Here is a 27,516-nt window from a genome sequence, read left to right on the forward strand (position 1 = left end):
TGTCGGGACAGAATGGACCTCATTTCAAGATAGGATTTTAGGAAGTCATAGCCTTGTCAAAGCAGCTGTTTAATACTTGCAAGGCCAGGATAATACTGAGTGACAGGAAGTGTATGCCTAAGATGTTTTTTGAAGGGCTCAGTAGTACCAAGATTGGATGTGATGGGCTGGGAAATCTGCTTTTGAACTAGGCTTCTGGGGCAATTACATCCAGTGAACGCTGAGGTGAGAATGGTGTTGCATTGCTGAAACGTGTCTGCATCTGAACAGATAATTTGCCTCGAATGCCAAGACTGTATGGGAGGGCACGCTGACATGGAGAGGATGGCAACTGTCAAGATGTAAGTTTTGTCATATGTTTGTAGGTTCAATGTGAACAGTAGTGTGTATTTGACCTCCATTAAGGATGAGATCAACGTCAAGGAAAGTGGCTTGAGATTTGGAATACGACCATGTGAAATTTAATTAGGAGAATGTATTTAGAGATTCCAAGAATTTTAATAGGTCAGCCTCACCTTGAGTCCCTTCAGCAAAGGTGTCATCAGTGTATCTAAACCAGAGGCCAAAGGCTTATGGATCTCAGTAGAGCCCCCACTGCAGCCCATGGAAATATTAACATAGGAAGAAGCCATCAAAGTTGATTAAGGTGAGCAGGAAGGGTGTCATAGGACTGAAATCAGGTGCGTGCTGATTGAGGAAATTTTCAACAGGAGACAGAACATGTACACGGAGATGTAAGTGGTGTGGCATCAATGGTGACAAGCAAGTGTGTGATGGGAGTGGGACGGACAGAGATTTCAGACGATCTAGGAAATGGTTGATGTCTTTGATTATAGGAGGGTTGCAGGTGCTAATCAACTAAGGCAGATATACATTTGGTAGTGCTTTGAAGCCAGCAACTGTGGGATGGTTAGGACGATTGGGTGTTTGGATCTTAGGAAGAAGGTGAAAGGTGGAAGTGCATGGTTTGTGTGGGATAAGAAGTTCTGTGGACTGAGGTATTAGGTCCCTCAAAAGGACTGAGATTTTAATGAGTGACTGCAGGTGGGTTTGAACCGCAGGGATGGGATCTTGATAGCAGTTGTCTGACAGCTGGTGTAGACTTTCACATACATACTCCCATTAGTCAAGTATCACAATAGTGTTAGATCCTTTGGGTGCTGGGAGCATAATGATGGAGTCATCAGCTTTTAGGGACTGAAGAGCCTGGAGGGTCATTTTGTAAGAACCTGAGGAAGGGTTGTGAAGCAATTATGGATGTGAGGAATTGTTGGAAGGCTTGTAAGGGACGATTTTGAGGTAGTGGTGATGGATCTAGTTGGGATCGTGGTTGGGACTGTTAAAGGCAGGGTTCAATGTCAGGTTTGCCATTGGAATGATTTTGAGATTGAGTTGTAAAGTCATATTTACTGTTGACATTGTGTGTGAAGGAAAGTAGATTCTTCACCAAAGCAGCATGATTAAATGAAAGTTTAGGGCTGAAAGTGAGACCCTCAGATAATACAGATAATTCAGGAGGGGTGAGTGCTTTAGATGAGAGGTTGAGAACACTGTACAGTTGTGGCTGGTTCTTGTGATCACGAGTTATTATTGGTCTGGGAGGCAATGGTGAAGGCTGGTGGATGTTACGGAGCTTGGCCAAGCTCTGTTGTAGGAGAGGAGTGGTGGCTGATGGTGAAACTGTTTAGGAAACTGTAGAGGGACAGGAAGGGAAACACTACTGTCATAAACTACCTAGCTATCCCACCTTCTCCTAAACTACTGCTTCACCTCAAAAGCTATCCCACCTCTTCCTAAACCTAACTCAACAGTGACATTTCCCTTCCTGCTCCTCTGCAGCTCCCTTCTGATTGCACTTCCAATCTCTGCAGTAGCATCGTCAGACCATATGTCCCTTCTTCACCCATCTCCCTATCCTATGGCTCCTACCCCCCCCCCCCCCCCCCCATGATAACCCCGCTGTAAGACTTACACTATACATCGTCCTACCACCACCTATACCAACCCTGTAAGTGCCAAAACATAATAGTACCAAAGGGAGATTCACTTGTAAAATGCCATATGTCGTGTACCAGATGTTAGGTAAACACTGTTCAGCCTTTTATATTGGCATGACTACCACCAAGTTATCAGTAAGGATGATTGGGTGTAAGCAACACACAATATCCCATTGCAGTGTGTGCTCTCACGTGACAGTTGTGACCTCGGCACCTGTTTCATCACACTTGCCATCTGGATACTTCCCCCAGACACTAGTTTCTCAGAACTCCGTAGGTAGGGACTGGTGCTACAACTCCTCGGTTCTTGCCATCCATCTGGCCTTAATTTACATTAATTTCTACCATTTAGCATTTCTTCACAGTAATGATTCCTTTGTTCACTTCCTTTTAGTTTTCTACATCTTTTATTTTCTGACTGTCTATTTTTCGCCACCATCTCCCACCTTTGTACATAAAATGCTCTTAGCTTTTGGCTCTTATTAACTTACACATGATGTTCACACAGTAATCTCTATCTTGCATCTTATCCTATCTCCCACCTTTAAGCTCTAAGGTTTTTAAATCTCGTCCAGTGCAGTCCCCAACAATCAGCCTTTCTTTCTCATCCTGTCTGGTAAGTCTTCCCAAACTGGGTTTCTGTGCAACTTTCCCAAACTCTGATCCTTGTCCTAAACCTCACCAGTTCTTTTCCTTCACTCTTCTTCCTTACCCTTGAACCCTTCTGTCAGAAGAAAGAGCCACTGGCTTTGAAAGTTTGCAAACTTTAATACCTCTTACATGTGTGTTCCCTTGCTGCCACTTGGTGAGTAGATTACCTATCCAACTACATGATCTATAGCACATGCTAGCTTCTGGAGCATCAGATGGGGCTTTCAGGTTTTTGTGGAAGCAATTAGTCAGGTAGTTTCCCATTTAAACCCTCAGCTTTTGCTGCTTACTTGTCAAAGCTGGAACAAGTGTTGGTTATTTGTACTTCATAATGATAGATGATAGGAAGAAAGTACTGTTTTAATTCCTTAGATTTGATGATGATGATGATAATAATAATACACCTGTCTTTACGTGGAAATTCCTGAGTGCTTCTCAAATGTAAAACACCTGCTTTCAGACAGATATCTGTAGATACTACTCGGCATTGTAATTAGATGGAATACACTTTTTTAACTATCATTTTATTCAGAATGACTGACATTTTACCCACAAAATAAATATTTTTGTTTATGAAATATAGTTTTACAAGTCACTTAAACCTGTGCTGAAGCAGTTTAACATTGACTCAAAGGATATCCATTCATCCTAACTGATAACTTGGCGAACATTGACTCAAAGGATATCCATTCATCCTAACTGATAACTTGGCATGATATAAAAGGTTGAACAATGATTACCTAACAGCTGGTATATGGCATGTGTGATTTCACAGGTGGATATCTCTTTATGTTAAACCATTGCATGTTGTGGTAGTTCGACAGCGCATGTTGTATGCTGTGTAATGTAGATGGAGCTTCATGATAGACTGCAGCTTTCAAAGAAATCAAGAGAAGACTGCAGCTTTCAGCACTCACTGAAAAAGAAATCGAGAGGAGTCAAATCAGGGCACCTGCTTGGCTATTGTACTGCTGTTTTCTGTTCTAACCAACATCCAGGAAACTCTTCATTCAGTATTTGCATTGTAGCACAGGAAGACTGCACTGGACAGCCATTGTGTTGGAACCACATACACTGTTGCTTTTCCAGTGGTACCTTTTGTAGGAGAACAGGTATAATGTTCATAAGCAACTGTGCAGTCTTATTTGCATTTAAAATCTCTGGGGTAAAGTAAGGTCCCACAATGGAATTTTGTATAATGCTGCACCATATTGTTTTGCTCTATAGTCATTGATGTTCAACAAAGCTATTGTTGAAAATTTACATTATCATGATTTGTAAACGTAGCTGTTCCAGTAAAGAGCACATGTTGGAAAAATGTAGTGTCAACTCCCAGTTGATGCAGAGCATGTGGACATTCAAAATTCACATCCTCTGAGTGCCTGATGTAGTGACAGATTATAAGGATGGAATTTATGTCAACACAAAATGCGAATGACACTTCTCTGGCTGATCACACATTCCTTGGCAGTACATCTCTCACTGTCATGCAGATTGGTAAGCAATGTAGCCAGAAAAGCTTCTTCATTTGCTCTGTCAGACATTGAAGCTGCTTGTTTGCACTAGTGACCTAATAATTCACGCAAGTGCCTGGTGCGACGGAGAGCAGTGTTCAGGATAGATGTCTATTTACCACTGTACCATTTGTACAGCATTTCTTTGACATTCATCATATAAAAATAGCATGTCTAACTTCTTGTCATTGGTGTATATTTTGGCATGCAAGTAATGTTGAAGCAGAAATGACCTGCTGATAGACAACACCCTGATAGACAACACCATTTCTGCTAGTTCTGCAGTTCAGGCATGTAACAGGCATGTGATGCAACACAGCATGGCATGAGCATGTTTAAAACACAATAGGTGATTCTGGCTGACCTGCCTTTCAGTTTTAGAATATTTTTCAGATTCTTTTGTGAAGAGTTCAGCCTCAAAATCAACAAGATTATGTTGGTACACCTGTCTATTTGAGCACTTTCAGATGCTGTTAAAAAGTGTATTGTTCTCTTTAAAAAATCATGCTAGCTTCACTAATTTGATTGATACAATAATTAACTATTTATCGCATAAGAAAAGTCTATTCCTCTTAGTATACAATCATGCCAACAACCTTGTTTCGATATCTGGAATCACTTGCGAAGTAAAACTGGCGTTACGTCTTACGTCACTCACCCTGTGTATCTACAACTGTATGACATTTATTTCTGTTTATCATCAATCAGGTTTATCGGATGAATTCGAGATTTTGTCTGAAGTTCTTAAAACCAAGGTTCATTGTAGAATATTCATAATGAAACTGTGTGCAAAGTCATTTCAGAGTATTGTACTGTATGCCTAGGAAAAAAGTAAGGTTATAATGTTTCAGTCAAAATTAAGAAAGTTGACAAATGTTCTGAAAACATTTTTAACAGTGCATTTTTGCTATTGAAAAATGTGAAGGTTTTTGTTTTTGTATATTTTTGACCCTGTTCAGTACACATTTACTTTAATCATGTAATTTTTTATCCTCAGTACCATGTGTACATACTGTTTTTTCTTTGACTACTATTTGCTGTTTAATTGATTCTTTTCTTTTGCATACAATAATATAGGATCTTCAAAACTTTCAACAGTGTTAACATTATACATTTCCCAGATACATTTTTTGAAGCAAATTTTTTGGTTGTCAATAACCTTTTTCCTGTTTGAAGTATGGGATTTTGATTAACAGACGAGTGATTGTTGTTCATGGAATCGAAACGTTGAAATATATCAGACGGCAATCATTTCAAGTGTGAATATTTAGATGAGACAAAAATTTTGCCTTGTTAATAGTATCCATAGTTCATTCCAGGGGTCTCCAAAATATGACCTGCAGGCCAGATTTGGCTCACAAAGCAATTTTTTTTAAAAAATAAAATGCAATTCCTCCAGCTCGTTTGTATCTTTTCTTATTTCCAGTTATCTTTCTTTTAAGTATGTATAAACTCAAAATAGAACAATGAATAGGTGGTGGCCTTATCTTAAACACAACATGGGCCATTTAATATTTCATTATAGAGGAAGACAACAAACCAGTATGTGTTATGTACAACAAAGTTATTGATGTTTTGAAGGAATACAATACTTAACACCACTACAAAGAAACACAAGTTACACAGTTTGATTAAAAGCTGCCTTTCAATTACAGCTGTAGAATTGTTTCTGCTAGCCAAGCCTGCAGGTTGTGCTGTTCTTTGACCACAAACGGCACATTTGCAATGTCCTCAGTATGTTATGTCAGTTGTGATCATAAGTGTTTTGCATAGTTGTGAGCACCTCATGTCAGAGATACATGATTTCAAACATGGGAAAATTTTTGATGCTCGTATGATGGATGCTTATGTAACCAAAGTAGCCAAACAGTTTGGTGATTCAAGAGGCTAAGTCACAATGTGGATGGAAGTGTGTGTTAAGTGAGCATGGTAGATGATCACTGAAGATGACTGTGACGAAAAAATAAGAAGACAACAGCTACAAGTCACTGGAAAACTGAATGTTGCACTCGCACATTCTGTCAGCACAAAAAAAAAAAAAAAAAAAAAAAAAAAAAAATTATGAAGGGAGCTCCCGAAGCAGAGACTTGTAGGACAAGCTGGAATTCCAAAATCACTCATCAGTGATGCAAATGCCGGTAACAGGAGAATGAAGCCATAAGCCCTAGACTGTGGTGTAATGGAACAAAGTCATTTGATTGCATGTGACTTCTTTCACACGGTTCCCAATTTCTGGGTGATTTTATGTACCAAGAATGAAACATGGTGAGGGTGCGGGGGTTTGGTTTGCTGATGATTTGAGCAGTCATATTGTGGTGTTTCATGACCCCCATTCTTGCTCTGCAAGGTCACATTACAGCCGACGATCGTGTGAGCATTTTGGCTGCTCAGATCCATCGCATCCTACAGTGTTTGTTCCACAGTGGGGATGTTGTGTTCCAAGATGACACGGCCCCTTTTCAGACAGCTCACATTGTACAGGACTGGTTTTGTGAACATCTCTGTGGGCCACCACAGTCACAAGATCTCAATATTATTGAGCCTTTGTGGTCTGTTATGGAGAGAAGATGCGTGGTCGCTATGCCCCTCCATCACTCTTACCTGAATGTGGCAGTATTTTGTAAGATGAATGGTATAAGATAACCTTGACAACCGTACAGGACCTGTATTTATCCATTCTGAGATGACTGGAAACTGTTTTGAATGCTAACAGTTTTCCTTCATTGTATTAGTCATGGCATTGTGTTGTTTTCTTTTTGTGTTTTATATTTTCATCCATCCCCACGTGTGTGGCAAATATTCAGGTTTCACTGGAAGACTAAACTCAGAATATGAAGCCAATGATGTTACCAAACACTTCAGAATGTACTGTGTAGTTCATCAGGAAACACTTTGTGCAAAGTCAGTGGATGTGTCCTGCGTAATGAAGCCCATAATATATGATGTCAATTTCATTCGATGTCATGGAATCCAATTCAAGTCTTTGCTAGAAGATGTAGAATCTTTGTCAATTGATCTCTCATACCACACAGCTGTAAGGTGGTTAACTGTGGTAAAATTTTGTCGAGCTTCTCTTCTTTGAGAACAGAGTTTGAAATATTTATATGTGAGAAGAACAATCCTATGGAAGTCCTGTCAGACAAAGAATGGCTATGGAAATTAGCTTTCTTGGCTAATGTTTCTTTCCATTTGAATGAAATGAATAAAAAACTCCAAGGGGAGGACAGTATTACTTGTGATCTTTACACACATGTTAAAGCTTTCAAACAGAAACAGATGCATTTTAGACACAATGTCAGACAGAAAATTTTCTTACACATCACCATTTGTCAGTCACTGAATGGTGGGTGTGGTTCAAGTTTTCCGCTTTTATTTGCAATGGAACATCTTGGTTATCTGAAGAAAGAGTTGCTGTCATGGTTCTCAGATTTAGATACTATTTCCAAGAAACTACAAATTTTCCAGGACCTCTTTTCTTGTGGACTAGTAGATGTTCAGGCAGTACAGCAAATGGAACTCATTGCTGTGCAAGCTTATGACACAATGAAGTACAAATTTAGAAGACAACTACACCTAGATCAAAGACTTTGCACAAAGTTTGTTACCTGGGTTTTCCGTGACCTACAAATGTGAACAAACATTTTCATTGCTGAAATTCACAGAATCTAAATACCGTTGAATATTTACAGACTATTTTATTTACACAACAGAGTGCGTTAGAGCTACAGTCTGAGAAAATTTTGGATTGAAAAGATAAACTGCATATATCTCATTAAGTTTACTAAAGAGTAATAAAGTGTACTTGAGATTTTCACTGAATAGTGAGTTTGCATTAATTACAGTAAATTTCATTATAATTATCTTCTTGAACTTCTGAGAAAATGTTTTACCTGGTCACACTGAGTTTCAGAACTTGATATGTGACCCTCATGGTGTAATAATTAGGAGACCCCTGTTTTATTCTATGGATGCTTTGTACATTTTGGTACATTATTTTGGACAAATTATTCTGTTTTACCATTTACTCACTGAATAGTAGAAGCACAGAATTGCCAGCAGGCATACAGAAAAGAATAAAAACTTTGCTAGCCATGTATGAATGGGTTCCAGGACTGTTAAAGTATTTACATTCTGCCAGAGCTTTCCTTACTACATTCCCTAACTTTTTTGTGATAAACTCTTTTCCACTCTGGTTTTGAAGGACAATGTTATTTGGAAAGCCAAAACATAGCATAATAGTCTGTTGGTTTACTTTTTTTATAGCTCGATGGTCTCCTCCATGTTTTGACATTCGCCTGCTTTATTTCCTCATTGATTGTCCTCGGTGTCGACATATTGCATTGCTATACTGGCTGAAAAATGGGGGGGGGGGGGGGGGGGGTTGGAATCAATTTACTGCTACAATAGTTTACTGTTGGAATATCCATGAGCAGAAAAAACCTAACCACAGAGTTCACAGTTCTTGCAGAATAATACGATACATATTGAACAGACACTATCATTGTTTTAACACACAGCCTATTTGTCTTACACTTATTTCACAGTTAAGTTGATGCATTTTTGTTGATCTAACCAAGACGGGGTCCTCGTCTGAAACTCAGCTGTGGACTGCCTGTCTCAGCACCAAAAATTGAGCCCTTATATATCATCACAATAATAGGCACTGAAATTACACATTGTTTGATGTATAATTTACAGAAATCACAAATTAAATTAACTGAATACATCGAAAAATTCCGTCTTTTTAACAGTTTCTTCTGCTTCAAGAATTAGGCTGAATTATTTGTTTAAATGGTGAAATAAACAGATATAGTTACGCAAACAATACTTTGGACAAAACTAGTAATTACTTGTAATTAATTAAGAGCTGGCTTCACTAACATGTTTTTGAATAGAGCCAAATAAATACTTAAAGAATGATATTAGTTTCTCCTCCAAATGTTTATAATTAGTACAGAATTTATATTTGTTTATAATTCAACAATAGAATTTAAGTTACAAAACAATTACTGATTTCATCCTAGAAGAAAAGATACTAACTAGGAATAGTCAAAATAAATTAGAAAATCAATTACACACATAAAACTAAGCACAAAATTAGATCTGGTATTATATTCTTTAAAACTGAGGGCCAACCTTTCTCTTTTATGAAAATGCAGATTATACTCATGTATGTTAATGGTAATTAGTTAAAAATGAAAAAAAAAAAAAAATTAAGGAGGCAGATGGCTAAAGAAGAGGGGAAGTAAAAAGGATCTCAGCTTGCTTCATCATAATGTCATGTTGTCTTCTGGTAATATTTTTACTTTGCATTCATTCTATGACCAAAGTCATCAATTAACTGTTTAGCATACTCTATTTTTTGTCTGCTGCTACAACTGTACCATTCTGCTCCTCTTCCCAGTGCCAAAATAAATATTCATGGGTGGCTTATCTGATTTCTTCCAAAGATTTCGTTCTTTGCCTCCTCCTTCCAGTAACCCAACATTTACTACTTTGTCTGTCAACTCAATTCTCATTATACTTCTGGAACACCTAGTAAGCTTCTCTGGAGATCCCGTGCTGCAGCACTGATAACCTCACTGTTGAGCACACGTATGGTCCTTCCAATGCTGCTTGTTACACTTCCTATGCGTTATTGTGTTCCACACTAAGTGTTTAAGAAAAATTATTCATTTTTGTGCGAGTTGTTTTGTTGAAGAAAATTCTATTTTGCTTGGACTAGTCTCCTGTTGTTTTCTTTGCTAAATTTACTGTGCATAATCATGCCTTACTTTCTACAACAATTTCACTTGAGTTATTGCTTCATGTCATGAAAGTTGCAGTACAATGACAACATAGTGCAACTGCCTACTACACTTCCCTTCACTGTAACCAAGATTGCTTGATATTTCATTTTTATTTCTAAAATGTTGGATTTGTAGCTATTGAAGGTCATGTGCATGTTTTAGTTCAGGATATTATGCATGTTAATCCCCTTTATACACTATTCAAGGCTTTTTGGAAGTCTACTGAAACTGTTTGCCTCTTTGTCAAACACTGTTCTCTTTATAAAATCTTCTTGGGCTTCTAGCTGTGTGAAGCAAATGGATTATTCATGCCAAAACTGTATCAGTGGTTTGAATTGACAAACTTAGGCCTACCACTAACAGAAAACCAGAAAGGAGCCTCATTTCTTGTCACAGACTTTTAATATTTGAGACAGCTTTTTCGTGGTGCATTAGTGTCTTCAGAACAGTGCTTTTCTGTACCAGTTGCTGATGGCAGGAAACATGCAGATTATATTTTGTGTGATTGGGAAGGGAGTTACTTATAAATGCTCTGTCTGAGACAACCAGTTATGTTCAAGTGGCTGACAACATCAAGGAACAAGAATGTGTTCTCTCTAGCCCTCCGTTGTGAATTCGACAAGTATTCATGAATGTGGTTCAGGTGTTCGAAGTCTCAACCACTTTTTTACACATGGAGTGAGATAACAAAGATGTTATTGATATAACGATAAAAATAATTAGTCTATATTGGTTTCATGTTTAATCTGCTTCTTATAAAGGTTTCCTATGGATATACTAAATAGCTTCCCATCATGTCACTGTCCATCTTGTCGAAATACTGTGTGTCATGTAATAAATACAGTGATGTCAGTATGTGCTTAACTGTCTGGAATTGCTCTGTCAAAGGACTAATCTTTGATGGGAACACGTGAAAATACAGAGACCATATAAAATGTGACCATTATATCATGATGGGGTGATCTTAGAAACACCATTTATTATTTTACAGATTACTTATTATTTTTCCTGTGTGGCACCGATGCAAAGTTAAAATTTTTCGATTTGCCCCTCTTCTGCAATGACACCTGTTGTGCTGTATTGAGCTAAGTCCCAGTCTGGGCTCAAGAGTGAATTTGTGAATTGTGGAAGGAAATCTGTCCAGTTTCTTTGAAATTAATTAATGTTAGAAGCAATTATTAAACCTGTGTTTGAAATAGACTGTGCAGCACTTATGCTGCCACCATTGTATATATCAGGTAGGGATAATGAGAAGAAAATAAGTAGACAAGGGTGCGTGGAGAGGCAAATAGACTGTCAGGTTTTCCTCACTCATTGCACCAATAAAATAGGACATGAAATATGTAATACAGGTATCAAGTATCTTCAACCATGCACTGCAGAGTGACCGTTGACTACAGGGCACTGACAGTAAGTCCAGTAGGAGACGTTGAGACAAGTGGATGTGCCTGGAGTAGTGGTAGCAGCAGCAACAGTAGCAGTTCAGTTTAGTTTGTGATTTTTTTGCACGTACTTCTGGTAAGAAGTGAACTATATCTGTATATTTTAGTGTTTAGATAACATTTAGCAAATCACTCTTAGGTTTTTGTTTTTGCATAAATCTTAGTGTAGGACCTCAGAGAAACTGTGCTCTGTGAGCAGATGGTGCACACAGGCCTGTGAGCAGTGAGCGCTGTGCCCTCTGCATTGTCACAACGAATGGGGTGGGGAGCCAAGTGAAGACCTGTGAAGGAAATGCTGAAGAAATATAGATTGTATTTATATTCCGTGTCACATTACAGATCAGCTACTTCAAGCTGCAGATCAGTGCAAATGGTGTGTTGGAAGCCTTTTCATTTTCCCATTCTGCTGTGTTGGGAATCCTGATCCCCCCCGCCCCTCCCCCCTCCCACAACGCGCGCGCGCCCACACACACACACACACACACACACACACACACACACAGCATCATCATCATCATCATCATCATCATCCGTTATCTGCTATATTAGCAGGTCCTTTGCCTCTCCATTTTATGCGATCCATTGCTTACTTCTTAAGGCTGCTGTATGTTGTACCGTCCATCATGTCATCCAGTATCTGGAATCTCTTCCTTCCTCGCTTCCTTTTCCCTTCTACATAACCTTCTAAAACTGTTTTTATCAGTCCGTCATTCTTTCTTAATATATGCCCAATCCAGTTTCTTTTTCTTCTCTTTATTACATCTAGTAACTGTCTTTTCTCTCCCACTCTTCTCAGTACCTCTTCATTTTTTACTCTGTCCATCCAACTTATTCTTTCCATCTTCCGCCATGTCCAGATGTCAAAAGCCTCCAGCCTTTCTCTGTCTTTTTTCCTCATAGTCCATGTTTCAGCGCCATATAGAAGAACACTCCATACAAGACATTTTATGAGTCTCTTTCTGAGTTCTCTGTCCAGACCGCTGCAGAAGATTCTCCTTTTCTTATAAAACGCCTCTTTTGCCATTGCTGTCCTTGTTTTAATTTCTGTGGTGCACTTCCAGTCGGTGTCTATCCTGCTTCCAAGATACTTAAAATTTTGCACCTGTTCTAGTGTTTCTCCATTCAGCACAATTTTTATTTCCTTATTTCCTCCTATTGCCAATACTTTTGTTTTATTTGTGTTAATTTTCATTCCATATTTTTTTCCGTTAGTTGCAATGGTGTCCACCAAATCCTGTAATTCTTTTTCCCCTGTGGCTAGAAGGACCATGTCATCAGCAAATCTCAAGCACCCTACTCTTCTTCCTCCAATTTCTACTCCTTTGTCATCTAATGAGCATTGGTCAGTCATATTTTCCAAGTACAGGTTGAAAAGAGTGGGTGATAAACACCATCCTTGTCTTACTCCTTTCCCTAGCCTGATCCAGTTTGTACTTTCTCCTCTCACTTTAACTGAAAATTTTTGATTAAGGTATAATGAGTTTATAAGTCTTCTGGTTTTCCAGTCCAATCTTTTCCCTCATAATAGTCGCCAGCTTGTCCCAAACCACATTGTCAAATGCCTTTTCTAAATCGATGAAGCACATATATAGGTCTCTTCCTTTTTCAATAAACCTTTCTCCCAAGATTCGTAGGAGCCCTATTGCATCTCTGGTGCCCGTATTCCGTCTAAAGCCAAACTGCTCCTCGCCGAGATTCTCGTCTATTACTTTTTCAAGTCTTTTATTAATTATTCTTAACATCACTTTGGCTGCATGTGAAATGAGGCTGATTGTCCTGTGCTCGCTGCATTTCTTGGTTCCTTGTTTTTTCGGTAATGGAGTCAGTACTGGTGTCAAAAAGTCCTCAGGCCATTCACCACTGTCATATATTTTATTACATAACCTCAATATTTCTCTTATTCCATTGTGGTTCAAGCATTTTAGTATTTCTCCCGGTATTGTATCTGTACCTACTGCTTTGCTATTTTTCATTGCAGCAATGGCAGACTTTACTTCTTCCATTATGATGGTCGATCCTTTCTCTTCATCACTTACACTGTTGTGTGATTCAAGTTCCAGAGTTTCTGGTTTGCTATTTGTGTCATATAGCGCTTTTATATATTCTTCCCATCTCTGGAGGTCATCGACACGATCTTTGTACACTACCTCTTCGTCTTTACTCAAAATTTCCATAGTAGCACTTCCTGCTCTGTTTTGTTCCCATGTCATAGTCTTTACTCTGTTGTATAGTAAGTCGTATCTTCCCTTCCTGTCCAGTTCTTCAATTTCATCACATTCCTCTTTTAGCCATTTTTTCCTAGCCTGCTCTGTTTCTCTTCGCAGTTCGTTATTTAACCTTCAGTATATCTTTCTTGCATCTTCAGTGTTCTTGTTTTTCAATTTTCTTCTCTCTTCCATCTTGGAAATCATTTCTTGTGTGACCCATGGTTTTTTTTTTTTTTTTTTTTTTTTTTTTTTTTTTTGACCTTTTCCCTTTTACATATCCTATATTTTGCTGTCCTGCTTTAATGATTCCTTCTTTCAGCATATTCCAGTACTCGTTGGCATTATCAGGTGCTTCTTTGTCTCGTAATGTGTTTAGAAAGTCCCGAGACAGCATTTCTGTAATTTGTTCTTTGTTGAACATTATCTTCTCTAGATCCCACTTCTTCACCATTGTCGCCTTTTTCAGTTTTTTCATTCTTATTTCTATTTCTGCCATAAGTAAGTTGTGGTAACTATTAATATCTGCACCTGTATCTTTCTTCTACCAGTATAAAATCGATTTGGTTTCTGTATTTATCCCCTGGTGATTTCCAAGTGTAGAGCCTCCTCTTGTGGTTCTTGAACCATGTGTTTGCCGCTATCAGCTGCCTTTCCCTGCAGAAGTCAATTAACCATTCACCTCTGTCATTTCTCTTTCCAAGACCATGACTGCCTACTATGTTTCCCTCTTTCCCTTCTCCCACAATGGCGTTCCAGTCTCCCATTACTATTTTGCAGCATTTTTTATTTTTGTCCATTATTCTCTCTATTACATTGTACGTTTCCTCTACAATTTTGGTCATCATGTTCTGAAGTTGGCATATACACCTGGACAATCAGTAAATCTTTTTGTGCTCCTTTCAGCCTTACACCAATAACCCGGTCATTTGCATAGTCTACATATTCCACACATTTAGCCAATTCCTTTGTCATAATCATTCCTACTCCATTAATTCCTTTTACTTCTCCTCCTGAGTAGTAGAATACATATTCATCTGACTGCAACTCTCCCTGTCCATTCCATCTTAACTCAGCAACTCCTAAGAGGTCCATATGATTCTTTTCCATCTCTCTTTTAAGGTTTTCTAGTTTTCCTGCTTGTAGCAGAGTTCTGACATTCCAGGTACCAATTCTCGTTTTGATTTTTTGCCTCCTTTCAAGTTGTCCTCCCCCCGGAGATCCGAATGGGGAACCATTTTACCTCCGGACACTGATTTAACATGAGAGGAAGCCATTTTTTTTGTGCATAAAATGGAGACTGCATTATGCAGGGAAGATAATCTGCGGTGGTATTCCGTTGCCTTCCGCAGTTCTGGAGGCCGCCCCTAACATGGGATACAGACGCCTTTTGCAGCCGCCCGCTCCGGGTCAGCCGCTGCTTGAGAAGTATAGGTTGGAAAATGAAAGACCCCTAGCCCTCGAAACCTAATAGTGTCAGGGTCGGAAAAGAACAAGAGCTGGCCGAGGGTGGCCAGATAGGAAAGATAAAAGTGAGGAGCCTGGCATAAGTAAGTGGAAGCAATGCCAGGACTCAGCTCGGGGCCCCGTGGTTGCCAGCCACGTATCACTAGGTGTGACTCCCTGAGGTCACACACACACACACACACACACACACACACAAAACTGCATGTTCTATGCTTTCTTGAATACAGCTAAGAATGTCATGTTAACTATGTGTCTGTGGTAACTACACTTTCATAGAGTGCTAAAGGCAATGGAAAAAAAATCGTTTACAAATATTTTTGAAGCTGGCTCTGAACAACTTCTGCCATAATCTGTGTGGGATGCATGAGTGTCATGTTTAATAATGGCATCACATGAAATTGTTCTGCCTGAAATGGACATAAATCTTCAGCTGCAGTAGCAAAGTATTCTTTTATTAAATTATCATTTGTGAAAGGGTGCATGGACTTTGCCAAAAGTAGTGCAATTTTGTAGCTCATTGGAACATCACACTGACTTGAAGTTTCTTTCTCTTCTTCTCTCTGTTCAGAGGGCCTTCTTTTAAGTTTCAGTATCTCTTACACATGTTCAGCTCCCTCACATTTTCTGTTTCCGTACTCTGTGACATGCCAAGGTATGTAGCACCTTTGTAAATTGGACATCCTGAAAGTATACAGCATCTTATGATACACAAAAAATTTTGCAAACCCATCTTTTTGTGGGAAATCATAAAGACTCCTCACACAGTGGACTGACGTGCGAAGACATCGTCGGTGCTACACAATGCCAACTCGCCATTGCTTATTAGATGGCTCCACTGTGAAAACTGATCCTCGTCTATTCCATAGCTGGTGCTGCTGCTGTGTTGTCATGACCATGTGATTTGTGCACATTTTCCTCGCTCCCCACCATGCCGCAACTGCTTTGCTAGTGAGCAAGAGTGTGAGCGGGCTTGAGTGCTTAAGCTCAAAATCAGTGAGGTGTTAAGCCCTGTATTGGTGCATATCTTTATGTGAGTTGATTCTTTGTGCAATTTTGTGCTGCCAGAAGCACCATGCCATGTCTCTGTTTAAATCTCATGTTAGCACAAAGCATATAGTTTAGATTGGTGCACTGGAGTTTATATATTTAGTTCCTGCAGTAGCTTTCGGGTAAGCAGAGTGTCTAGTAAAAATTAACTGTTGATACATCCATTTTCAGTAGACAAATTTTTATCTGTTTTAAGAGTTTGCGGATCTTGTCGTCCTAGGCTATAGTGAGAACCCTGAAGAACAGAGTTTAGTGTTTATTCTCCTCATTAGATTTTGTGTACATTTCAACCTCGGTGGCACCAGTCGGGTAATTTACTCTTTTGCAGGGTCAGACAGTAATTTCAAAGTTACTCTTTACCGCTTTGTTTGTATATTTTGAGATTGTATATAATTTTTTTTAGACAGTACGATATGGATAGGGAGTGTGCTTGTAATGAGTGGACACAGGGAGAATAGGTTGCCCTCTCCTGTTGGGCCAGCGGCTGATTCTCCTATCTAATCTGGACAAATGTAGAGGATGGGTATGTTAGCTGTTGGGAGTTACATTGATAGGTGGGTGATAGAATCCCAGGGAAATAGCATGCAGGGCAGGAGAGAATGCCAGTGTGCACTCGGTAATTTCTGCGGGTCATCTCCATGACATGGAGGCTGTTCTGCCTGCAGCTGTTGAGAGTGCTGGGTGTAACCGCTGCAAATAATGGCACATGTCAGCATGAATGATGCCTGCCACTTGGCTTCTGATGTCATTGTCAGCTTATTTCAGTGAATGGCTGATTTGGAGAAGGCAACAAGCATTGGGTGCAGGCTAAGCTGTCTATTTGTAGCATCAAACTCAGGGTTTATTGTGATCTGGTTTGGACCAGAGTGGATGGTCTAAACCAGAGGCTCAGGTGATTCTGCAATTGTATTACACAGGAATTTCTTGACCTCTGCTATCGGATGGAAAATTTTAGGGTTCCCCTTAAAAGGTCAGCCATGCACTACATGCAGGAAGCAGCTACTAGGATAGCAGGACACATGTGACTTGCATATGGGTGTTTTAGGTTAGAGAACACCCCCCCCCCCCCTTACAATGAGAGATGAATTACCTGCCAAAATCAAAGTTACATCAGCCGCAGTGTTCTCAGGTGATACTTGTCTTTGCAGATGGGCTATAGAAAAGGTTAGTATGATATTAATAAATAGCAGGAGTATCTGAGGGAAGGTCCTAGAATTAATATTGCTTTTTGAAGGTTATAATGCTGAGATAGTAGCAGGGAAAGAAAGTTGGTTGAAATGAAAAGCGAATTTTCAGTTTGGAATATTTGTCATAATGATAGGCTAGTTGCCATTGGTGATGGCAAATTTGGTGCAATAAAGAACTTGATAATATCTAGCAATATTATCACAGATCCTGAATTGAATTAATCAGGGAGCAGTTAAGCATCAAATTGGTCAAAAATGGTAATTAGATCGCCTGGGTCAGGAGCTGTAGTGGTAGAGCAGCCCATGGAGAACCTACAGAATATTGTTATAATTTTCCTGTTCATGCTGTTATCTTGAGAATGATTTCAACTTGGCAGTAATAGATTGGGAGAGTCATGCGTTCAAAACTAGTGCCAGAGATGGGGATTCATGTGACATTATTCTGAATGTCTCGTTTGAAAATTAACTTTGGGCAGATACAGAGCCAACTCGTAAAGATAATATCTTGGACCACCTAGCAGCAAACAGAGCTGAATTTATTGAATCAGTTAATGTAGAGGAAGGTATCGGTGATGATAAGGCTGTGATAGCAACTAAAACTACAGGTTTTGCAAGGGATGTTAAGAAAGGTAGGAAGATATTTTTTGCTTCGCAAGAGTGACAGGCTACAAATTGCAGACTGAGTTGTCAGCATCAAATATTCAATGTTGATGGTGAGGAGCACAAATGAAAAAAAGGTCAAAAGCATCATTCAGTATGTATTAGATAAGTATAATCCTATTGTCCATGCTTGCTATGAAAATAGGACTAGCAATTCCGCCTTATGCAAGACACCTTTTCAATGGGTAAAACGAAATTGGAAAGGTGTCTTGCATAAGGCAGAATTCCTCGTCCTATAGATAAGTATTTTCTGAACAAAGTCTTAAAGGGTGAGAAAGACCTACTGTGATTTGGTAGGGTTGTTAGAAAACTGCTCCATAAACAGCGAGAGCTTCATGTCAGATTCAGGAGAAGTCAAAACTTAGCTGACAAGCAAAAGCTGAATGAAATGAAAGTGAACAGTAAGAGAGCAATGAGAGAAGCATTCAGCGACTTTGAAAGTAAAATATTGCCAACTGATTTGAGCAAAAACTGTAAAGCAAAAAGTGATTCAAAATAATCTTTTCATTCACTTGGAGACCATTCTGACACCAAAATGGAAGAGAACAGAGAGAAGGCTAAAATACTGTATTCGGTCATCCAGAATTGTTTCACTGCGGAAGATTATAACTGAGACCCATCTTTCAACCATCCTACAAGTGTTAAAATGGCAGGTATTGAGATAACCGTCATGAAACTGAAAAACAACTACATTTCCGTAGTAGTGGAAAGGCATCAGGACTAGATGAAATAGCTATAAGATTTTACAAAGATTGTACAAAAGAACTTGGTCCCCTTCTACAGCAGTTTATTGTAGATCACTGGAGCAACAGAGAGTATCCAGCAAGTGGAAAAAAGTGCAAGTCATCCCTTGTTTCTAGAAGGGCCACAGGACAGGTTAACCCAAGTACAGGCCTCATCAGTCTGTTGTAGAATCAAGGAACATGTTTTATGCTCAAGAATTATGATGTACAAGAACGAAAGTCTCCTATAAAAGCAAACATGGATTCTGCAAACAAAGATTTTGTGAAACTTGGCTTGCTCTGTTCCTTTATGAGGTCCTTAGTGCTGTAGACAACAGTGCTCAGATTGATGCCGTGTTACTTGACCTCAAGAAGGCATTTGACACCATCTTGCACTGCCGTTTAGTGAAAAAAATGAGCTTATTGTGTATCAGACGAGATTTGCGACTGAATTATAGACGTTACTGCAGATAGAGCTCAACACTTCGCTCTTAACAGTTCAAAATTGACAGATGTGAAGGTAATTTCTGGAGTACCCCAAAGAAGAGTGTAGAATCTTCATTGGTTACTGGGTATGTAAATGATCTAGTAGAAATAGTTGGATGCTTCTTAAGACTGTTTGTAGATGATGCGTTTGTCTTAACAAAATAGCAACACCAGAAGACACTATTGATTTACAGAATGACTTGCAGAGGATTGATGAATGGTGCAGGCTCTTCCGGTTGACCCTGAAAGTAAATATATATAACATATTGTGCATACTTAGGAAAAGAAAGTCACCACTGTACAATTTAAATTATTGATGAGGAACTTCTGGAACCAGTATTTACTGTCAAATATGTAGGAGAAACTATCCAGAGCAGCCTTAAGTGGAATGACCACATATAACAAATAGTATGAAAAACAGATGCCAGACTGTGATTAATTGGAAGAATCTTAAGGAATCGTAATTCATCCACAAAGGAAGTGGTTTATAATGTGCCTTTTCGATAGATTTGCAAGTGGTGAACATCAAAATGGGATCTTTAAAAGGTAGGACTGTTGTGGGAGGGAGAGAGAGAGAGAGAGAGAGAGAGAGAGAGAGAGAGAGAGAGAGAGAGAGACTTTTTTCATCAGGGGATCATCTAGATGGCACAAGAGCATTACTGAGATCCCCAACGAACTCCATTGACAAATGTTACAGCAGAGATGGTGTGCTTCATGGAGTGATTTGCTATTGAAATTTCGAGGAAGCACTTTCTGGGAAGAGATGGCAACATATTACTTCCTCCCACATATAGCGTAATGACCCCAACAAGAAAATTCAAGAAATTGGAGACAGTACATAGGCTTAGTGACAATTGTTCTTTCCACACACCATTAACAAGTGAAACTGGACAGGAGGAATGTTAGTACCAGAAAGCACTGCCTCTGTCACACACAATTACATGGTTATGGAATATGATGTAGCTTTGGCTTTCAGAATATATAGGTAGATGTATTCATAGATGCAGATGTATTATCTGTTTGGCTTTGTGAAATTTAGGTACTGCTGTTGGTTTAAAAACATGCAGGTGCCAGTCTTGTTAGTACATCCCAGGGCCGATGTGAAAAGTGTGGAAAATTCACTGCATGAGCTGCCTAAAGGTTTTGAAAGGTGTTGCTGTTGAAATCAGAAATATTGTATCTTGGATTTTAAATCTGAAAATTGATAAAATGTCCTGTGTGCTAGTTGTGCCACTACTGAGATTAAGATTGTGTGTGATACTTGTCTGTATGTTGCTTTGGAAACAAACTTGCATTTTATTTCAATGCTTTGCTTGCTGAATGATATCAGATGTTTGCTTGATGCTTAAAGTTGTGGAATGTGTCTGTTGATTGCTGTCGAGAGGGCTCACAATTTCCATAATATGTCCCTAGTTGGCAAGGTGGTGGCCACTGATATTGACACCGAGCGAGGTGGCGCAGTGGTTAGCACACTGGACTCGCATTCGGGAGGACGACGGTTCAATCCCGTCTCCGGCCATCCTGATTTAGGTTTTCCGTGATTTCCCTAAATCGTTTCAGGCAAATGCCGGGATGGTTCCTTTGAAAGGGCACGGCCGATTTCCTTCCCAATCCTTCCCTACCCCGAGCTTGCGCTCCGTCTCTAATGACCTCGTTGTCGACGGGACGTTAAACACTAACCACCACCACCACCACCACTGATATTGACAGTTTTGAGGCTGCAAGATATCTTAACAGAGTTTCACTGGATTCTGATGGTAGCAAATCTTAGTGGGTTCTCACTGAGTTCACTGCTGCAATTTTGATTTGTTGTTCTAGCTGACTGACTAATGCATTTTCTAAGTTCAATTCCTGAGCTACATTTAGTACTTTCTCTGTTGGTGGTTGGTTAGTTTCATACTGAACTGCCTGATAAATATTTTTTGGCACGATTACATCATGGATAAATTAATCAACACACTCAAGTCAGGAATATCTGTAACCCTTGCCTTATGTGACTGGCATTGTAAGTGATGACTATTACTTGTGATTGCAGCATTGTGGCCCTGTCACCCTTAAATGCCCTGTTATGTTAGCTGTTTCCACCTTTAATGGGTTTCCCAATTTTGTTGTTGTTATTGATAGTTTTGCCAGAATAAAGTGGAAATTTAACAACGATGTGGATGGAGGCCAAGGAAGATTTTATAAATTTATGTCACTGCAAGAACATGCTGTCTTATTTTACATTTTCTTGAGTTTGAAGAACCGTGTTCACTGCAACCATTTAAAACCTATTGCAGAATCCTTATTTCTTTCACTTTGGTGAAATTCTTCAGTAATTCTTTGTAGCTTCCCTCCTCTGCTAAAGAATTCCAGTCTCCCAGTTGTATCAGACAGCAATCTCGTGACTGACAAGGGAATCATCTAAATCCACCCTGAAATTGTAAATAGATCACACAGCACGATGCAGTCATAATTAGTAAAGTGAATTTTAGTATCTGTTGATTGTTTCTGTGACATAATTATTCACAGATATTATTTGCAAGTCATGTAATATCTGTAATAATTAGCAGTTGCCTTTGCAATATTGCTAAGTGTTAACGGTGGAGATGAAACTGAATTAATTACCTTTGTTTTCTTCATAAATTCATGCTAATAGCATCTGTCTAGGTGCAGGTTCCAGAGTTTCATAGTAATATGACATCCAGTTGATGTTTTTAACCATGGGAAGATGAAATATGAAAATGTGGTATACAATCAAAATCACCTACTTCTCCTGAAGTCCTGCATAAGTGTTATTTGTTAGTTAATTTCTTGGACATTCATTCAAATGGTGTCAATATTTCATTAGAAATTGTGGATACGTTAGAAAAAAGAGGAAGTAACTCTGATGATACAATGATTACTGTGCTAATTAAAGTCCAGACCTAAAGTACAGTTCCTTCCAAGACAAAAGAAGACATGCAGGGTAATAGCTTTCAGTGACAAGAGAAAATGCATAAATTTAAAGTGTCTGTGAAGCTAGTTTCTATTTGTAAAATCTGAATGTGAATTGTATAATTGCAAGAAAGATTTACACGGAGTATGAAATATGTGCCAAAATTAGACACTCAAAAGTGTGAAGGAAAAACTGTTGGAAAACTGTGAGAGTCAGTGCACCATTACTGAGAGAAATCTATGAGATTGGGCCCTCTGAATTGTGAGATGAAAATTACTGATTACCAGGTTACCTTGATCTAATTAAGCAGTCAGATAACTATATGGAAAAGGAAATTGCAAAACTGTGAAGTATACTTCAAGTAAATGTGTACAGGAGATGTCACTGATAGGTAGCACTAAAGACAAATTCAAAGCTTCCCTAAAATGCTGTGAATAGAGACAGTCAGTCAGATTTCATGCAAGAATTGCATGCAAACTGCACTTTATCATTTCGAGCAAGAAAAGACGAGTTGCTTGTGCAGTTGATGAATGCTAGGAAACATTCATATATAACAGTGCTAGTGAGAAGTATCAGTGGATTACTGTTTCCACAGCGTTATATCTGTCTTCAGAAACCTCAAGGCAAATTAGGGCAAAAAATTACAAAAAGCACTGTTTAATTACAAAATTCTTGCAGTTGATGTAGCAAAATCTGGAAAAAATGGAATGGAATAACCTTCAGTACCAAATACCACATCCAAAATATCTTCTTACCAGTTGCAGAAAGTAATTTATTGCTTTTGTTGGACTCTTGGCCTCAACGTACACCACCTGTCTGTCTTTAGGATGATGAAAGGACGGTCAATATAATTTGGGTTCCACGTGGGACTAATAATGTGATTCAGCCCCTCAATAAAAAATAAAAAATTGACAGTATAAAGCAGTTTTCAGAAAATTGATGGATGGTGTAATGTCCAATAGCTCTTTGTGATTTCACATTTATTAGCGTAACAGTGTTGTTAAACTTCAGTCATTTGTGCATTGTCAGTTTGCATCATCATGTGTTGTGGATTTGAGCAAGTATTCCTGGTATGCAGCACAGAATGCAGAATAATGGTTGTGACCAGTTCTTATCCATCCTGTTTCTGTCTAAATAAAACTGTTAATTACTGTGAACTGCCTGAATGCATTAATTTTTCTTTTATTAAGTGTGTCTTGTAAGGAAAATGTTTGTTTTTGTCATGCAGTACATACTTCACAGATTGTCACAACTGCAGTGATTAAAAAAGGAACTGTTTCATTGTTGTAAAATATACCTTATTCATTTAAAAAATTGTCATAAGAAGTGTACTACTGGAATTTTTACAAAATATTTCTTGTCAACAAATTGAAGCCCCGACTGATGGAAGATGTTTGTAATGTAACATAGTAGACTTCTTGATTTTGTTTCCTCTGCCAGTCACTTGTGTAACAAGTGCATCTGCAGCAGTTTAAGTGCCAATATGAACTGCAAGTTATTCGAAAAAATTAATGATTTGAGACAATTTTGGTATGGTTTAAGTGCTTAAAATTCGCTTGGATGCACTTTGAACTTCATGTTATGTGGCACCACATTCTCATCACAGCTGTGTCTGCTTATTTGATTGCATACTAGGCAGGATAGGCAATACAAACTGCTGTTTATAAGTGTTGTTTGGGCTGTGTGAAAAATGTCAGGGCAGGTTTCAACATGTCGAATTGGACCATTCCATTGTGAGAGAATTGTGGCTGAAATCCTATTTTAATCATTCTGAATCAGATTTTTGAATACAGATGGTTCTATTGCCCTTCTTCTAATAATTCCAATTTTCAGGTGGCATTAATCTTATATGGAACATGTGGTTGTAAACTAACTCCTTTGTATTTGTTTATTTCATGTGAAAATATTGTTTGTTGAAAATTTCTGTTTTCTCTTATTTACAGAATTCATACTATTACTTGTTGCGGCGGTATCTAGAGAGCCAGTATCCAGGATGTGAAGCCCGATCTACATTTCTGAAGCTCATACAAAAGATTGCTGAGTTGCATAGACTAAATGATGAATTAGTTAGAGTGTACTTGGATGTAAATCCACGTGATGTTGAGCCACTGCTGATAGAGATATTTGATCTGAAACCACACTGAATACAAATTTGTGGGAAGATTCTTCTTGTTACTGCTAATAGTCTACTCAGATGGTACACTTTTTTTATTTTGCAGGCTAATGTCATTGACATAATATCACATGATAATATTATGTAGTTCCTATATTATAAATAGATGTTGCCTTTGTGGATACAGTACAATTTTTAATATATTGAAGTCAAAACAGGTATTGTTACTCAGTGATTAGCTTTCACTTAAGATATATTAAAAGATTTAGCACATGAAATGAAATGTATGAGCTGAACATTTGAAAATGTGTGTATAGAGAATTTTGTGGAATTTGTTATATATTGTTTGTATTTGTTTTTGTTATGTATGTATGAAAATTTTATTTATAATCTGTCTCGAACATTTTGCCACATTCCAAGCACCTAGCGAACTCTGGATTAAGTGGCAAGACTCGAGCTTTAATTACTGAACACAAGAGATCCTAAACAGAGTGTGAATTATATAAATAATTATATCACTTCATTGGGAAAGTATTGATTTTTCCTGACAAGTTTATGCCCAACTCACATGACGATGTTGTTGGACTCCAAACTCTGTTGAAGGATTGCTAAATTCAGAACAAAGTTCGATTTACACTATCCATTGTATGTATGAAACTCTTGTGAGGACCACAGCCTGATGATGGTTCCGTGACACATTCCTGCCTCATCCATCTGACATCATTGGTACTGATCTCTCCTGCCCTTCATATTTTCATGTCAGTTGCAATTCCCCTCAATTTCAGTGGATTGTCTCTCTCTCTCTCTCTCTCTCTCTCTCTCTCTCTCTCTCTCTCTCTCTCTTCTCATATGAAACTCGATAACCACATCACCCTACTGCATTGGACATTGCACACAGCTTTTGTGAGTAAAAGTGACGACACTCCTTGACTGCAGATGTTAAGCCATTGCAGGCAGTGGTGTTAGCATCTTAGCATGATGTGGAGCAGCATGAACATTACTGTGAGTAAATTGTGGGTTTGCAGTGTCTGTTTCTGTGGACTCTGGCTAAAGGGGACAGATTCATACTCACTCTGTAGCTGTATAAGAATATTTTTCTTTTATAAAGTTTGGCAATTTTGTAGAAAGGTATTTTGCAAACTGTTCAGTGTATGTGGTGTTCCACATACCTGCAAATGAAAGTTTGACACTTTATAACTGAATGTGTGTGCTTTTTGTGCTGTTGACATTAGAACATACTTTATGAACTTGTTTTAAAAATGATGTGTAACATATTTTGATAAAACATTAAGAATGTACACATTTTTATAATTGAAAGGGTTTTAGGCTTGAAGAAAGCATTTTTCTCCTGGAGCCTATACATATGCCAAACATGAAATCTGACATTATAGAGTGCACTATTTTTATGGAATAAAAGTTGATCTTGTATATGAAGAGCAATATTTAGAATGCTTTGCAAAATATTTTCTTAGAATGCCAATGTTTGTATATAATGTTACTAGAAAGGTAGCTATGAATATTTGTTATTTAATAGATAGTTATCTTTTTGATAGTTATCTTTTTGAAAGATATCGGTGATCAGTATGTGCCATCTAGTTTTTTCTAATGTATCAATCATGTGACTGTGTACATATCTACATAGAAATAGTAATATGTTTCTAATGTTCTTGATTCATTGTACCTGGTATTTTTATAAAGTTATTTACTGTATATATATATAGATTTACGTAGTTTGTGAACAGAATTGTGGAAAGATTTCCACAGGTGAGAGTGTGAACCCTAGCACATTGTTCTAATTGTGAATTACAGCTTCTTTGTTTGGAATGCCTTGATAAGTTGAAACTTTCTAGCTTTTCCATTATCATGGAAGTTGCTTTCCTAGCTGCTCGCTTACTGTTTCTTTATGAAAATAATCTCTATCGTAGGTATTAGAAAACTGCAAAGAACTTCACGATGGCACCATTTTGATCATGATAAATATTTTGAAAGATTATTTTGTTCATCGTGTACCATGCCTTTATAGCCTTTTAAGATTTAAATTTTTACTGTCAGGTACAAGTGCTACAGTTTTTAATCTGTTAAACTACATTATGGACTCCCATCAATTTATGGTGGTTCAGTTTCAATTGTGCCTCCACCACAATCTTCTTAACCTGCAACAGTGCAAGTACAATTATTTCTTATTGAATCATATTCTGCTTTGTATTAAAAAGAAAAAAATAGTTAAACGTACCTTGAAGTAGTGCATTTTATATGTGTCAGACCATCCCACAGACCTTGAGAAGAAAATTGAGAAATAATTTTTCATAGTTAACACACTTAATTATTTCTTTGACTACCTAGTTAAGTTTTGTAGCACCTACAATGTGCAATTTCACAAAACTAAAAAAAAGTGATAGCATTCTGAGTTCTTTCTTTCATATTTTCTCAATTTTTCGCTGTGGGAATGTATCACATTACAGTGCTGGTGTTCTAATGTATCACAGTTTCATGTACAATATCTACAGAAAAATTCATGAGATTTATAGGTGACGACAATCTAAGAGGTATAAATGAAGTGTATATTGTGTGATTGTGTTAAGTTTGTGTGTTTAAGTGATCACGTTAAATGAAGATTATCTTCACAGTTTTATGACTAGCATGTATGTCCACATTATCATCACAGATTGTGTTTGAGTTAATTAAACATGTCTCAGTTACATATTTGTGGCTTGAATCATATTCATCAATGTAACTATGGATATTGCCTTTAAATATTTTGCAAGTATGCTAGTGAAGTTAAAACTGGCTCATGTAGTAATGAAAAACAAATATACATTTCTTGTTCATGTACTGTTGTCTTCAGAAAGAGAATTTTAGTGAAAGTACACTGAGGTGGCAAAAATCACAGGATTCTTCGTAATATTGTGTGGACCTCTTTTTGCCCGACATAGTGCAGCAACTCTGTGGCATGGACTCTACAAATCGTTGGAAGTCCCCTGCAGAAATACTGAACCATGCTGCCTCTGTAGCCATCCATAATTGTGAAAGTGTTAGGGGTACAAGATTTTGTGTGTGAACTGACCTCTCGATTTCATCCCATAAGTATTCAATGGGATTTATGTGACAAGATCTGGATGGCCAAATCATTCACTTGAATTGTCCAAAATGTTCTTCAAACTGATTACGAACAGTTGTGGTCCGGTGACGTGTTTGGGAACATGAAGTTCATGAGTGTCAGCAAACGGTCTCCAGGTAGCTGAACTGTTACCAGTCAGTGACCGGTTCAGTTGGACCAGAGGATCCAGTTCATTCCATATAAGCACAGTCCACACCGTTAG

At 38.2% G+C, this 27,516-nt stretch overlaps 1 protein-coding gene across 1 annotated transcript in view; it reads left to right on the forward strand.

The window, feature by feature from the left end:
* LOC126174744 (nuclear hormone receptor HR96) overlaps nucleotides 1-27,024 on the forward strand; it is a 47,191-nt gene extending 20,167 nt beyond the window's left edge. The window contains exon 8 of the mRNA XM_049921064.1: nucleotides 24,027-27,024. Coding sequence (XP_049777021.1) covers nucleotides 24,027-24,227 — 201 coding nt within the window. The 3' untranslated portion in view covers nucleotides 24,228-27,024. The remainder of the gene's footprint in view (nucleotides 1-24,026) is intronic.
* The last annotated feature ends 492 nt before the right edge of the window (nucleotides 27,025-27,516 follow it).

Source organism: Schistocerca cancellata, chromosome 3, assembly GCF_023864275.1.
Source record: "Schistocerca cancellata isolate TAMUIC-IGC-003103 chromosome 3, iqSchCanc2.1, whole genome shotgun sequence".
In the NCBI taxonomy this organism is placed as follows: Eukaryota; Metazoa; Arthropoda; class Insecta; order Orthoptera; family Acrididae; genus Schistocerca; species Schistocerca cancellata.